General features: G+C 34.2%; 1 protein-coding gene across 1 annotated transcript in view; it reads left to right on the plus strand.

Annotated features, from left to right (window-relative positions):
* Positions 1-16,610, plus strand: part of TTC6 (tetratricopeptide repeat domain 6) — a 226,017-nt gene that overhangs the window by 133,566 nt on the left and 75,841 nt on the right. The window contains exons 10-12 of the mRNA XM_025392893.1: positions 10,241-10,330; positions 12,006-12,080; positions 13,120-13,499. Coding sequence (XP_025248678.1) covers positions 10,241-10,330; positions 12,006-12,080; positions 13,120-13,499 — 545 coding nt within the window. The remainder of the gene's footprint in view (positions 1-10,240; positions 10,331-12,005; positions 12,081-13,119; positions 13,500-16,610) is intronic.

A 16,610-nucleotide genomic window follows, 5' to 3' on the forward strand; every position in this document is an offset into this window, starting at 1 on the left:
ATTGTTGTTATTATTTAATAATTAAATTGTATAATTGGCTGTGACATTAAATTTTACTGGACATTTATATAAATTACCAGACAGTTATTGCCATAATTAGGATTAATTGGATATCACTATAGAAATTATTTATATGTGTAAATAATTATATGTATGTATAGAATTATATACCTACATACTTATGAATTTATAATTTTATTATATGTATATGTTCTATACATATAATATATAATACATATAATACATATACATAAAATATGTTCTATACATATACACACACACATATATAATTTTTTTTTAGATGGAGTTTTGCTCTTGTTGCCCAGGCTGGAGGGCAATGGTGCAATCTTGACTAACCGCAACCTCTGCCCCACTGGGTTCAAGCAATTCTCCTGCCTCCGCCTCCTGAGTAGCTAGGATTACAGGCTTGCGGCACCACACCTGGCTAAATTTGTATTTTTAGTGGAGACGGGGTTTCTCCATGTTGGTGAGGCTGATCTCGAACTCCTGACCTCAGGTGATCCACCCACCTTGGCCTCCCAAAGTGCTGGGATTACAGGGATGAGCCACCACGACCATCCATAATTTTATATATTTAATGTATATTTAAAAAATGTTATACTTATCCATGTGACTTTAGCTAGTTAAGAAGAATATTCTGTTTTCTTTTTGAAAGAATGTTTTATTTGATTGAGAGTTCAAGATATAAAGCTACTTGAGTTGTTTAGAGATCTTCATGGTATTTTCATTTGTTTTTAAAATCACATTTTAAATTAAATTAATATTAAAAACATTTAATAATACCCAAATGTGGTAATCTTTTTCCTTCCCTTAAAGAAGAATGATTACTCTCATTTTATGTTATACTGATCATTTTAAAAATTAGAAAAATAAGGAGAAATAAAACAAAATAACCTATTATTCTTCTCCCACAGAGAATTGCTGCCCACTTTTTGGTTCATTTTCTTTGGTTTGTAAAAATTCTTCTCCTTTTTCCTCCTCCTCTTTTCTGCTTTTTCCTTTTTTTTTTTCTTTTACAGTATTTCAGTGATGAGCATCATTGTACATAAATTTTTAGTGGCATTCAGGATTATTTTATTTGCACAATGCTGTAGGCAGCTTATGAAAACACATATATCAGAAAAGGATAAAACAAAAAAGTTAAAGAAATTGTGGGGAAAACATAACATAAGTAATAGCATAATAAAGCCAGAGGTAAGGTTAATATGAAGACATTCAGTTCATGTATGCTGTTGCTTGAAATGGGGTCATCAATTTATCTCCTAGCTTCCCTGCAACCAAGGCATGGTTGGAGTTTTGTTCATATTTAACCTGTCGATACTACATGTTTAGAATGTTAATATTGAAATATCTTTGCATTTCTTGGATTCCTTGTTCATAGTGTATTATTGTTAAATATTATGTTGAATTCTGTTAGGCCATATTTTATTTTTAATTTTAAATATATACTCGTGGGTGAAATACCTGTGTAGTGTATTTTTTTTTCCTTTGTTGGACTTTGCTATCAGAGCTATTCTTGCTTTATAAGGTTAACTGGATAGCATTTCATCATTTTTAATATTCTGAAATTGATATGGCATAGGAATAATCTTGAAAAGTTGGAAGAATTCACTGTTCAGACTCATCTGAGCCATTTGGTAAGGTAATTGTTTGATAATTAAAAATTTTTCTTTTCTAATTCTTAGCTTATTCATATTTACTATTTTTCTTGTCAATTGGCAACATATTCCTACAGAAAGCTATGTATTTAGTTGAAATTTATAAGTTACATGCATAGAGTTGCATATATTTTGTCAGTTTTAATATTCATTTCTAATATTGCATCATTTTCTTTTTCCTTTCTGATGGTGTTTCTGATTTTTTTTCTTAGAATAGAATTTTTAGAAAGTAGTTTTTTTCTTGTTTCATTTGTTTTTAAATTAAATGGTGTCTCTATATGTGTCAGACTACTATACTCATACCAGTATGACACCATCCCTTTTATTTTATTTTTTTAGAAAGATATGTAATACATAGTTCCCCGGCTGTTACATATCATGGCCAGTCACCCAGGAAAACACATGAGTTTAACCCACCGTCTTTGACCAAAACCCTTTTGGATTAAATATTAATTCAGTGTTGTTACTTCTCCTTTCAAACATATTTTTGGTTATTGGCTTTCTGCTTTCCATAGAATGTTGACATTCTATGTTGGCATTTTTCTAATTTTTTTTTTTTTTTTTGAGACAGAGTCTTACTCTATCGCCAAGCTGGAGTGCAGTGGTGCAATCTTGGCTCACTGCAACCTCTGCCTCTCAGGTTCAAGCAATTCCCCTGCCTCAGCCTCCTGAGTAGCTGGGACTACTGGCGCGCACCACCACGCCTGGCTAATTTTTTGTATTTTTAGTAGAGATGGGATTTCACCATTTTAACCAGGATGGTCTCCACCTCCTGACCTTGTGATCTGCCCACCTTGGCCTCCCAAAGTGCTGGGATTATAGGTGTGAGCCACCACACCCACACTCTAATTTCTTTTGCTGAAAACTTAATTAATTTCTTCATGTTTCTTCTTTTTTTTAAATAAGTAATTTATGAGTTTTCTTCTGTGTACTTGACCTTATTTCAAACCTTTTCATTTGCAGTGTCTTTATTTATTTTCAAAGTAATTTCTATTGCAATTTTACTTTTCTTTTTGATACACCATAGTGTTTAAACATTTTTTAAAAGCTTGTTGGAATTATTTAAAATTTTATTTTAAAACCTTATTAGTGTAAGAAATATATTCTTCAAAATACCAGTTTCTTGGAATTTATGGATATTTGCTTTTTTGTACTAGATATCCCAATATCTCTCAGTTAATTCAGTGGTATTATTTGTTATCATTTTTATATTGTGGCCAGCCTAAGCAGAGCATACCTTTGGAATCAGATAGTCTCGAATCTGATATCCACTTACTTCCTGGGTAACCTTGTACTATTATTTTAACCTCATGAAGCCTCCTTTTTTTGTTTGCACAGTGTGTTTTTTGAGGATTTAATGAGAGACTATATGGTGCATTGCTCGATAAGTAGTAGGTGCTCAAATAATAATAGACTTAGCTATTATATTATAATATTATTACATTTTATGTGGTGTATTTATTTCATTTGATCTTATAAAGACTTTAATTAAATACGGATTTTCAATGAAGTTATGTTTTGTCAATTTTTCCATATGTTAGCCGGGCGTGATGGCTCATGCTTGTAATCTCAGCCCTTTGGGAGGCTGAGGTGGGTGGATCACTTGAAGCCAGGAGTTGGAGACCAACCTGGCCAACATGATGAAACCCTATCACTACCAAAAATACAAAAAAAAAAAAAATTCTTTTTCCACGTGTTACTAACAGTTTTACTTTCTGTGATTAGAAGATGTTTTGTCTTTATTATGAATTTTGTCTCTTATTGATTTGAAATGATCCAGTTTGGCCTATTCAATGCTTGAATTCTACTCTAGTATGTCTAGCCCTGTGTTCTTTTCTCTGTGTTCAGAAATATTTTTATGTTAATACTTTTTGTTGTTTTTGTTTTGTTTAGTTGTGCCATATAAGTAACATATGGTGTTTTGGTCCTACTATTATTATTTCATTTTGTGATTTCTGTTTTTTTAAAATTTCTGTTCTCTTTTGTTAACACCCTACTGTCTGTGCTGTTTTCAGAGTGGCAAGGGCTATTACAATTGCTTCAGAAATCACACTAGTAGTATATGAATGCTTTCTTGTAGTAAAAATTCAAACAATAAAGATGAATATGACATAAAGAGCATTCCCCCTCCTTAATGCTGTCCTTCTCCAGTTCTCTTCTCCCTGAAGTTGGCCATTGTTAAATGCATTTTGTGTATCCATTCAGATATTTTCATTGTCATTTATGTCATGCAGGTGTGTGCAAATGAATACTTTTACATATATGCATTTGTAATTTATATTATTCTACATCTTAATTTTTTTCACTTAAAATACTTGAATATATATCTTTGCACACATATGTGTATTTTTCTGTTTGGAATTCCTAGCCAAAGTGTATGTATATTTCAAATCTTAGAAGATTATATATATTTGCATTTTTTTAATAATGCAGTCTAACCTTTTCATTTACTTGAGAAAATACATATTGTTTTTGAAAAATATGTCATGAGCTACAAGGAGAAAGTTAATAATATAAAGTATATGAAAAGATTACCTTAATGCAAAAGATTGGTGAATATTAATTTGCATAAGTCAATGTGGCATCCATGAAAATATGATGCTCACAATCTGCTTCAAGAAAATCTGCTGAGGGGGCATACTTGACTGGCGGCCTCCAGCTGCTGTCCTGTAGACCTAACATGGCATTTGCTCCAAGGCCATGCTTCCTTGGGGCTGCTCCCAGCCAGGGACTGAGCACAAGGTGGTTGCCAGAGCAGATGCATTCCTGCTTGATTGTGATTGCTTTCATGGGCAATTTTGGCTCAGGGACTTTTCATCTGCCTGATTGAATCTTTCTTAGAACTGTTCTGTGGTCTGAAGCTCTTCCTACCTAATCCTTCCTTTCTCATCCCCTTTCACAGATGTCAAATCTGCATAGTGTTCTGAAGGCTCCCCCTGTTCTGAAGGCTCCCCCTGCCTATTCCTGTACCTTCTTTTTATCCTATACTGTTGATGTCTACTTCTACTTGAGCTGACAGAGTAGGGATTCCGTAATATGAGTGCAATGTTTTTTAAACTGTATGTTTGTTTACAAAGTATGGGCATATATTTTTCTATGTATGTTTACAGGAAAGTGTGAATGTAGGGAATTGAGGGTAGGCAAAATTGTTTTAAAAGAAGTGAAATTGTAGCAGGAATAGGAAGAGTTATTGAGAACTGGTGACCATGGAGTAACCCACTAGAAAAGTAGTATTGATACTACTACAATACCGAAAGAAAATCAGTATTGGTGGTTGTCCGCTCTCGGAGACCAGGAGAAAAAGATCCAATAGCATTTTCTGGCACAAAAAGATAGCTCAAGCTCACCCAACATTTTCATTTCACCAGAACTGGCATTGACTCTTTCTTCAAAGACTCCTGGTTCTGATGAATGGGAAATGATATTTAGATGCACAGATCTATGTGCTCATATTTTTAAAAAGCAAATTTAACTTATTTTTTTTGTTTGATGCTGCCTTTTTAATTTTCACCTGTTATTCCTTTTCTTAAACTTGTATTTTTCAGTTGTTCTTTTTAAAATAAAATTCAGTAGTCTGGATATAATATACTCATGATTTTACATTTTCATGGTTATTTAAAAATATCTGGCATGTATTTAAACACATCAAAAGTCAATCAGAATCTATATCCTTTCTATGAAGGATTAAGACTTTAAAATGTTTCACTTTACTCCCATCTGCCATCTGCCACATTTGAGACCATTAAATATTTTTGTTCCTGATAATTTCAATGTTCACTCTGTGCATCAACAATTACATAGATTTAGCTGTTTTTCTGACTTAATTTTCTTTCCACAATTTCTTGTCTTATATCATTTCCTTTCGTCTAATCATTTTTGTTTTCCTTATTATATTTTTGACTAATTCTTTCCAGAAAGGTTTGTGGGTGGTAAATTTTGGAGTACTTGTATTTGTGGATGTATATTTATTTTCCTGTGCCTCTTGCATTCCAATTTGATGTGGCATAAAATTCTATTGTTCTAATTACTTGCCAGGCAGCATCCAGTGTTGATAATAAGTATTCAGACACTGTAGTTCTCATTCATCCCACTTGGAACTTCTTGGTCTTGTTTAAAATGAAGACGTGAGTCTTTTTACATGTCATTTTTTCATTCATTCATCAGATAAATACATGCCAGTCACCTCTATGTTTGAGTCACTGTTCTAGAGGCTGGAGCTGCAGCAATGAAAATTCAAGGTCACTAATTTCATGGAGCTTACACATTTTGGTGTGAGGTACAGATACAGTAAACATGTACAGTGGATTCTTGTCATTTGTGGTAGTTATGTTCCATAAAGTCACCTCAAGCACTGAATTACTTGATATTGAACTGTTGCCCTTAGGGGAAGTAGAAGGCGAGGGTCCTGTGAGCCTCTGGTTTTCATCAGCTGATCAATACATAACCTTGCTTTATGAGGTTTTCTATTTAAAGACACCTTATTTAATATATATTGTTGATTCATTACCACTGAAGTCATAGCCGACAGCACTATAACTCACGCCTGAAAGAAGCTTATGTAACACATTTATTTTCTCTGTAATGTACATTGCAGGCTTCTTGCACTTAGGAACGCTAGCCAGCACTTCAGCACTATCCTGGGGACCATTTTAAAGAGCAAAATCACAAATCAAAAGCACAAAAATGTGAAAAACACGACACTAAATAGGCCATGAAAAGGAAACTTCTTTACAGTACGAGAGCTAAAACAAGAAGGCAGAATGACATTTTGTTCAACCTCAGCTGGGTGTTTAAATCTGCCACTGTGGTGTAGATTTGTCTATATTTTTCTGTAATATTGTCAATTTTTACTTTATATATTTTGGGGCCATGTTATTAGATGCATACAAATGAAGAATTGTTAAACATTCTTTGTGAGTCAAAACTTTCAGTAATGAACTGAGCTACTTTATTTTAGTAAACACTTTTACCTTAGAGTCTATCTTTATTATTAATGCATTGATAACAATTTTCCTTTATTAAATATTTGTTCCCTTACACATAACCTTTCTGTATTCTTATATTTTAGATGTGTCTTTTGTAAACAACATGTGATTAGAGGAAAACAATTAAATAGATTTGGATTTTTTTTTGTTTTTTAATTGGGCCTATTTAAAATTTATGTCCACTTTTCATTGTTATTTTTATTTTCTTACCCATTGTATGCTTAATTTTTGCCAATTATTTGGGTGTATTGTGTTTTATCATTTCTGTTGTAAAAGTTATATATAATTGATTCTTGAACAATGTGAGGGTTGGGGGTGCCAATCCTTGCACCGTTGAAAGTTCATGTGTAGCTTTCAACTTTCCAAAAACTTAACTACAAATAGCTTATTGTTTACTGGAAGCATTACTGATAAACAGTCAATTAACACATATTTTATATGTTATATGTATTATGTACTGCATTCTTACAATGAAGTAAGCTAGAAAAAAGAAAATGGTATTAAGAAGATTATAAGGAAGAGAAAATATATTTACTGTTAGTTAAGTGGAAGTAGATGATCATAAAGGTCTTCACTTTGTTGTCTTTATACTTATTAGGCTGAGGCAGAGGAAGAAGAGAGGTTGTTTTTGCTGTTACAGGGGTAGCAGAGGCAGAAGGAAATCTGTAAATAAGTAGATTTTCTGAACCCATGAAGTTCAAACCCATGTTATTCAAGGGTCAACGGTATGTTTTTCTTATTCCTGTGGCAGTTTCCCTAGAATATGCATCTTTAACTTATTGATATCTAATATACATTAATACCTTTATACTCCTCCAGGAAAATACAGTGACTTCAGAATCCTTTGATTCCGTTTACCCTTTCTTGACTTATGCTCTTACTTTGATCCTTAGCTTTTAAAGTCCAAACTAAATTTTCATTTTATGTAATATACCTTAAATTTTACCCATATATTTATCTCTTTTTTTTTTGCTTTTCTTTTTTTTCCTCGCATCTCAGACACTTATATCTGGAATCATTTTACCCTCTGCTTAAATTGTATCCTATAGAATTTCTTTTAAGAGGAGGGGTAGAAGGTCTGCAGTTGGTGAAATCCCTGGTTTTTCTTAGTTTCAAAATGTCTTCGTATTGTTTCATTCTTGAGGAATATTTTATCTGAGTATAATATATTGGCAGATGTTTTAACACAATAGTGATGTTCCATTATTTTCTGGCATTCATTATTGCTGTTGAGAAGTAAGTCTTAAATGTAAAGACTTTGAAGCTAGTGCATTTTCTGCTTCTACTAAACCTGGCCGGTCTTAAGTTTTTCATTTGCATTTCCTATAGTTTCACTATGATGTGTCTAGGTGTATATTTCTTTTTATTTATCACATATTGAAATCCTTTGAGTTTGTAGTTGACATCTTTCATTAGCTATGGAAAATTTTTAGTAATCTCTATCCATTCTCTATTTCATTTTCTAGGATTTTAATCACATGTATTAGGTACCTTTTTTTTTTTTTCTCTCTTGTGCTTGGTATTGGATTCTGGACAATTTCTTCTAACCTATGTTATCGGTGAGGTCCACGAATTTCTCTCTTTAGTTGTGTATAATATACTGTTAAACTTGTTTTTTATATGGTTCTTTTTAGTATTTCTATTTTTCCTTAAATCTGTTATGTTATGGTGTTTCGTTTGTTTGTATACCTGTCTGTCTTTACATGTTTGCTTATCATTGTATTTAAAACATGATTTTAAGGAAACATTTGAGACTTAGAATGGCATTATGGCATTTTCTTGCTCCAAAGGACATTTTTGTTAGAACCTGAGGTCTTTACCATTTAGAAACAGCTTTAATCTAAAGTTGAGGCTTTAGTTTCTCTGACTACCCTCGTGATAGAGCCCAGACTGAAAGTCCACAAAAAAGTTGATTATTTCCACCCACTTTTAATCTGAGGGTGTACACCTGTGGTATTCCAGTTTATATATAATTGGGATGTGTTATCAGGCTCCACATCTCAGGTAGATTCTGGACTTTGATTTTTGTCACCCTTGCCCCAAGAAATTGCCAAATCTGCAACTCAGAGTTATAGTTGTTTTGGCAAACATTCTGAGAACAAAGCATCTTTGAATAGTAGGCTTACTTTTTCTGGTCCTTGTTTTTTTCTCAGATTTTGGCTCATCTTTTCATTTTGCTAGCTCTCTGATGGTTTGACCGTTGTTTTTCAAATTGTATGTAGCTCTCAGTTGTCCTCAGCAGAGTTCCTAATGTTACATAATTAGAAGCAGAAGTCATTATTGACTTTTAAAGAAACTGTTTCCATTTCTCTTTGCATCCCAGCTTTTATTGCATGCATACCAATTTCAACAATATCTTTGAGGTAGAGTAGGGGGACTTTTTTTTTTCCATTGGATATCACATAAGCAACATTGTAAGTGCCCTCTCAAGATACCTTAGTTCGGGCATTATTTTGACAGTTTCCAAGGCTCCAGCATATAGGTTCCTTTTTTAAAACAAGTAACCATTGATTGTTAATAAGTTCCGAAGTTTTGATATCTATGAAGCATGGTACTAAGGTTGTTGTCCTTATTGTTGTTAAAAGCATTCTTTTAAATATGTAATATCTGCTATTCCATCATATTTCAATATCTTGTGTAAGCATATGACAAAATGGTTTGAAAATACCTGGTATACCATGTAGTTTGTTTTTAAAGAATAATGATGAAAGTGACCAGTATCTTTCTATTATGTCCAGTAATTATCTTACCATACATTGTACTATCACTACTTTCTGAAAATATAACTTGAGAGGATTTTTAGCAAAAATTCAATGCTTAGTGATTCCTAAGTTACCCATAGCCTTCTCCATTGTCAGTAATAATTACATATTTTTAAAATCTGACTTTTTGTTCAATAAATATTAAAAAAATTTTAATGTTAGTGTTCGAGACCTAACAATTTCAAAAAACAAAGTAGTAGTATGATTTAATTAATCATTAATCCACCTGGCTGTCAAATTTAGGTCTTCTAGGTTTCTGCATATCCAAACCACTGATTACAAGATAGAGAAGTAGCACATTTAATAATAACATTAATTATTGTGGCAGTTTACTCTTACAACAATAAATATATCTACATACTTAACCGATAGAATTCAAAGCATAAAGCACTTAAGGCAAATTTCATTCCAGTTTACATTTAGAATGATTGCTTGTATTTAAAAATGAATATTCATATGTTGACAAGCAAACTAGATAATGTTTTGTTCATAATCCTAATATTAATATGCTACATAAATTCAGTGTTAACCAGTGAGATCATAGGATCATCGATCACTCCTAAGATTAAGGATGTCAGAAATAATGTAGAAGTAACCATTTTGCTAAATGCCAACACTGAAGCCAAATTGCAGGTTTTAGCCAAATACTATGGCTGTAGCTGGACTTTGATGCATCTCTGGTGTTTTCTAGAATTACACTACTTTCATATGTTTTCTCTTTTGTTAATAATGTTGTACTGTGAAGTAACAGTCATCGTAGGCTTTTAAAAAGTATTGCAAAACATAATTTAAAATTGTTATCTTTTTATCACAGAGTGTTCAAGCAAGCAGACTTTTAACTGATAAATTTTCATATAAAAGCAGTGCCATTACTTTTCGTCGACATAGCAGAACAAATTTTTGGGTATGTACAATTTTTGTTCTTAATTAAGATTGTTTAGTATATCTGCCTACAGTCCAGATATTAATTATGGTAATTCCAGAAATTATTTCTTGGGTCCGGGCATGGTGGCTCATGCCTGTAAATCCCAGCATTTTGGGAGTCTGAGGTGGGCAGATCATTTGAGGCCAGGAGTTCGAGACCAGCCTGGCCAAAATGGTGAAACCCCATCTCTAGTAAAAAAACGAAAAAATTAGCTGGATGTGGTGGCATGTGCCTGTATCTCAGCTACTTAGGAGGCTGAGGTGGGAAGATGGCTTGAGCATGGGAGATCAAGGGCAGCAGGGGGAGACTGTCTCAAAAAAATTGTTTTTTTTTTCTTGGTACTTCCTCATTCTGGGAAATGGCTCAGACCATTCAGTGCTATCTTTACTGAAGATACATTTCTACTTTCTCAAATATGCTGTTTTTATGACTGTTAGAAGATGTTATTCACTAAACAATAGCAGGATATTTGTTGTGAGCTTTTCCTAACATTTCTAGTTTTTTCAGTCATTCTTGCATAGGTCTTCAATATCAAAGGAACATGTATATGAGTCTTTGACTAAATGGAGAAACTGTTTGTGGCCATGAAACACAGTAAGACTGATCACTTTAAATGGTGATCAGATGCATAGTCATGACTTTTAGTATAACTAACTGCAGTGTATCCAATGACCTGACCTTTATGGGGTACAATTAGGACATGGTTTTATTTTTCTCTCACTAGTGCCTAATATAGTCCTTTTTTTTTTTTTTTTTTTTGAGACAAAATCTCACTCTGTCTACCAGGCTTGAGTACAGTGGTAAAATCGTGGCTTACTGCAGCCTGGACCTCCCGGGCTCAAGTGATTCTCCCACCTCAGCCTCTTGAGTATCTGGGACTACAAGTGCACACTACTATATACAGCTAGTTTTTTTTATTTTTTTTATTTTTTTAGAAATGGGGTCTCACTATGTTGCCCAGACTGGTCTCAAAATTCCTAGGCTTAAGTGATCCTCCTGCCTCAGCCTCCCAAACTGTTGGGATTGCAGGTGTAAGCCACTGGATCTGGCCTAGATATTTCTTTATTACTGTTTGCATCATTATTATGCTTAAGGATATGGAACGTGCCATTTTCTTTGTATTTTGCACTCTAGTTTAGTAGAGCTTTCCAACTCTTAATATAATAACACCAGTCTGGGTGTTGTTATAGTAAGTGGTAACACTTGCGTGGTTTCCTAAACTATAAGGTTGAGATTGCTCATGATTAGAGGAGACTGTCCAGGGGCTCCCACTAAAGCAGCCCCAGGGTGAAGGGGATTCATGGCTTAGCGTATCTGTCATACATTCACACATACCAGTGCCACCTACACCAGCTGGGTAGCTTTGCACTGTCCTACCTTGTACATAGCAGGTACTTGGTGTTTGTTATATCAAGTTGAATTTTAAAAAAACAAGATAGTTTTTATTATTATACACTCTTCTACATTAATTGATAGATTTTAAGTTCTCTTCCTCTGTATAAAGTCAGTGACTTCAAACTCAGTATCTGTATTTTAATTAGTATTTCTGAATTTCATTAATTTACCTAAACAGTTATTAGCCAAGGGTTATATATTTTAGCTTACCAAATAGTATTTGTGGCTAATGTATATTTTTCATTTGATTATTTCACAGTGTTTCTTATCAAGAAAATCTGCATCATTTGAAAATATCCAAAAATGGTTTGGTGCACAACCTACACAACTAAGGGTATTATAATTTTATAGTTTTTACTCTCTAGAAGAAACATGTGTATTCCTAGGAATAATAATCACCTTCTGGTTTTTTTTTTAAAGCATATACTTCTATATTATATTCTCTAGTCTAATTACATATTGAGTTTTATATAGTTTCTTGAGATGGGGGAGTACAGTAAGTTGCAGATGGTCAATATCTCTATTGTACTTTAGTATATATCTTAAAGTATGTAACTGGCTAGTATGAAATTATTATGTTTGAAATTTGGGCCAAAATTCACTATACAGAAATACATCTCTGTAACAAATTATTTATTAGCAAATGAAATGCATTTAATTTATTGATGATGGCTCAATAGGCAGGAAATGCTATATCAAAGGATTTAAAGTAGTTTATCTTTTGTAAGTAATGAGTATTAGAGTTTCAGGTATTAATGCATAATTATTAAAATTATAATTATTAATATATTAAATAATACTATTATTAAAAATTAAGTGGATTCTCTAATGATTAGATAAAATAAATACTGTAATAGGTTGTGATTTTATTACTTCCTATTATAAATATAGAATTGAAAGTTATTGTGGAGAATATTTGAATGGTACTGTGTAGAAATTCAGTGCTGTTAAAGCGCTTTTGAAAGAAAACCCAAATTGATTTTTATGGAATAAGGCATTTTAACAGCTTTTGCCCATTCTACTAGTTTTTTTGCATTAAATATAAAAGTACAACATGTAATTTATTTGAATATCTAGAGAGCATTCTCTTTCGATTAAAATATAGAAAATCATAATGCTATCTAATTTATAGTGTTGTTTACATATACTTAATTAAACATCCTATGACCAACCAAATTATTGTACTTTGCTTGAACTAGCCCACTATTAACTTTATCAGCTGACTTGAATAATTTTAAAAATACTGATTTTTAAACTTTTAAATTAAGTGACCAAACCACATTAATAGTAATTGTAACAGAATTAATTAATTTTGAATGCATAGCAACTAAATTGATTTTACACTTTTTCTACCTCTTTGCTTGCTTACTAAGCAAGTAAAATCTGCTGTAGACTTGAGGAAGGAGGATATCATAGCTCCTTTGGAAATCAAGAATGATATGCAAAGCAGTATAAAAGAGGTTATGTTTCAGAAAACAAAGGAATTGAAACGTCAGCTCCAGCTCACTAAGCAAAATAAAACTGAGGAACCCATCCCTGTGAAAAAAAATATAGATGACATCTTGGATAACATGTGCGAAAAACACAGTTTGAGAAATCTCTCTTTGACTCTCATTGAAGCATCTAAAAAAGCTGGCATTAGTTACATTGTTTATCCCAAGAAAAAGAAGATGAAATGGAAGAAAAGATTGAAACAACAAAAACTTATATTTGTGTATCAAGAGTTATCCAAGCCTCCAAAATCCCTTGAAAGGTCTTGTTTAAGTGATTTCTTTTTATAGTTTAAGAAATATATTGTGGTTTTGACCTCAATTTTATAATCTCACCTCATGAAGTTATTATTTTATTCTGCACTGAAAATATGAACCCTTCACTTTTTGAAAGACAAACCTCTGGCTGGGTGAGGTGGCTCACGCCTGTAATCCCAGCACTTTGGGAGGCCAAGGCGGGTGGATCATCTGAAGTCAGGAGTTCAAGACCAGCCTGGCCAACACGGTGAAACCCCTCTCTACTAAAAACACAAAAATTAGCTGGGCATGGTGGTGTGTGCCTGTAGTCCAAGCTACTCAGGAGGCTGAGAAGAGGTTGAACCCAGGAGGCGGAGGTTGCAGTGAGCCGAGATCAGGCCACTGCACTCCAGCATGGATGACAGAGTGAAACTCTGTCTTAAAAAAAAAAAAAAGAAAGACAAACCCTCATTTAAAAATATATGGATATTTCATAGTATAAGTATGTGAATGATTCAAATGATAATTTAAATAGGGGATTGATTTAAGGACATGAGGTAAGACTAAATCAATTTGATAGCTAACTGAAATCTTCCAGAAAGTAAAAAACCCAAACAAGTTATTTGAAGTGATTTAGTAACAAAAAACAACTCCTGCTCCACACAAATTCTACCCATTCAAAATAGATATTTAAGTATTTTTAAATTTTAAATTATTGAATTGATTTATAAATCTAGATAATTTTGGGCCCGGTGCAGTGACTCACACTTGTAATCCCAGCACTTTGGGAGGCTGAGGCGGACAGATCACGAGGTCAGGAGATCGAGACCATCCTGGCTAACACGGTGAAACCCCGTTTCTACTAAAAATACAAAAAATGAGCTGGGTATAGTGGTGCGCGCCTGTAGTCCCAGCTACTTGGGAGGCTCAGGCAGGAGAATTGCCTGAACCTGGGAGGCAGAGGTTGCAGTGAGCTGTGATCATACCACTGCACTCCAGCCTGGGTGACAGAGTGAGACTCCATCCCCCTCCCCACCAAAAAAAAAGGCTGGGTGTGGTGGCTCAAGCCTGTAATCCCACCACTTTGGGAGGCCAAGATGGGCAGATCACGAGGTCAGGAGATTGAGACCATCCTGGCTAACACGGTGAAACCCCATCTCTACTAAAAATACAAAAAAATTAGCCAGGCATGGTGGTGGGCACCTGTAGTCCCAGCTATTTGGGAGGCTGAGGCAGGAGAATGACGTGAACCCGGGAGGCGGAGCTTGCAGTGAGCCGGGATCACGCCACTGCACTCCAGCCTGGGCAACAGAGTGAGAGACTCCGTCTCAAAAAAAATGTTAAAAGTTTTTTAAAATATTGTAAGCTCTTATTTAGGAATCAACACAGAAATATTTTTTTCCTTACTTGGAAGTAATAGTAGCCAGTATATTTAAAATCATGTAGGGACCTGAAATAATAACCACTGAAATTCCAAATGTGTTCATTATTAAGTGTTCAGGACATAACTTTCTTATAACAAAAGTATTGTGCAGAATAGTTTCCTGAAAGCTCTGAGGTTTCTTTTTAGATATCCCAGGACATCACAGAATTTATTAAACTTGTATCCTTTTGAAAAGTAAAGACTTTACTGATGATAAGAGAATTAAAAAGAAATTGTTCACTTTATAGTTATAAAGACTTGCTGTCTGCAAAAGAGTTAATTATCTCTTGAAATGGTGACTTATTGTGCTTGAGAAGACTGGGGCATAGTACTTCATAAGTGTGAGTGATAGAGTGGAACAGAGGCCCACCATAGTAGAGAATGCCATTCAAGTCTCGTGTTCTTTGTATACTACTTATGCTTAACTTTCACCTGCAACAAATATAGTATCTGGACATTTTTTTTTGTTAGTTCATCTGTAGAAGACTTCAAGTAGGTTTTCTAAGTTGATAAATGTTTTAGATCAGAACCAGAAGTTTGCTTATACATTTTAGATACATTTACTGATTTTTAAAGTATTATGAATCTTCACCATCCTAGAAAGGGTAATACACACAGCACCATTTTGGCCACAACCTAAATGACTTCTATCTAAAAAAAGGATATAAACTGATCAAATGCTGCTTCTGTGGGGTGTGGTCTTCTTACTGACCTTGTATCATTCTGAATATAAAGTTTTACCATTTAAAAAGATTTCTTTGCCTTCTAATAACTGACTTTGAAATTTGTATGTGCTGCCAATGGGTGTAACAGGAACCATAGGATGAACCTCTTGGTGGAGGCAGTAAAACAAACTGTGGGAATATTTGTTTAAGACAATATGTTAGTACAGCTTTCTTACCTTTTTTTAAAAAATCTTATTTCAAACTAATTTACCACATATAAATGTAGACACAAATTGTTAGTTCAAAACTAACAACTATGGAGCAACTTGAAAAGTAATTTTGTTCCTATAGTTTGAGACTTTTTTCCCACTTTTTTTTTTTTTTTTTTTTTTTTTGAGACAGAGTCTCTCTCTATTGCTCAGGCTGGAGTGCAGTGGCACCTCAGCTCACTGCAACCTCTGCCTCCCAGGTTCAAGTGATTCTCATGCCTTAGCCTCCCAAGTAGCTGGAATTACAGGCATGTACCATGACGCCTGGCTAATTTTTCATATTTTTAGTAGAGACAGGGTTTTGCCATGTTGACCAGGCTGATCTCGAACTCCTGACCTCGGGTGATCCACCCGCCTTAGCCTCCCAAAGTGCTGGGCTTACAGGCATGAGCCACCGTGCCTGGCCTTTTCTCACTAATCTTAATTTGGTAATTCACAGATTTGCGTCTTACCATTTTGTGTTCAACCATGAAGGTTATTTAATCACACCCATTCTTGGCTGGCTTCTCTTAATGGTGGGAAGCAGACTGCATGTGTTCTTATACATCAAGTCAAATTATGACTGTGGAAAGTCACTCCTGCCGAAGGCCACTGGAGCCACCTCACCCAGATTCATGCATTTCCTTTTATCTCCTTAGCCCTGTTGCTTCCCTGCTCAGCTAGGTCATGGCAGGTTGCCAGAGTTTGCAATAACTTTGCAGCTTCATTGTTTCTCTAGAAATTTCCCTCTGCTTTGGTCTCTGAGCTGAGTGTTGACAGAGCAACCCGAGGGAGTAGAGG

The sequence above is a fragment of the Theropithecus gelada genome, chromosome 7b (assembly GCF_003255815.1).
Source record: "Theropithecus gelada isolate Dixy chromosome 7b, Tgel_1.0, whole genome shotgun sequence".
NCBI lineage: Eukaryota > Metazoa > Chordata > Mammalia > Primates > Cercopithecidae > Theropithecus > Theropithecus gelada.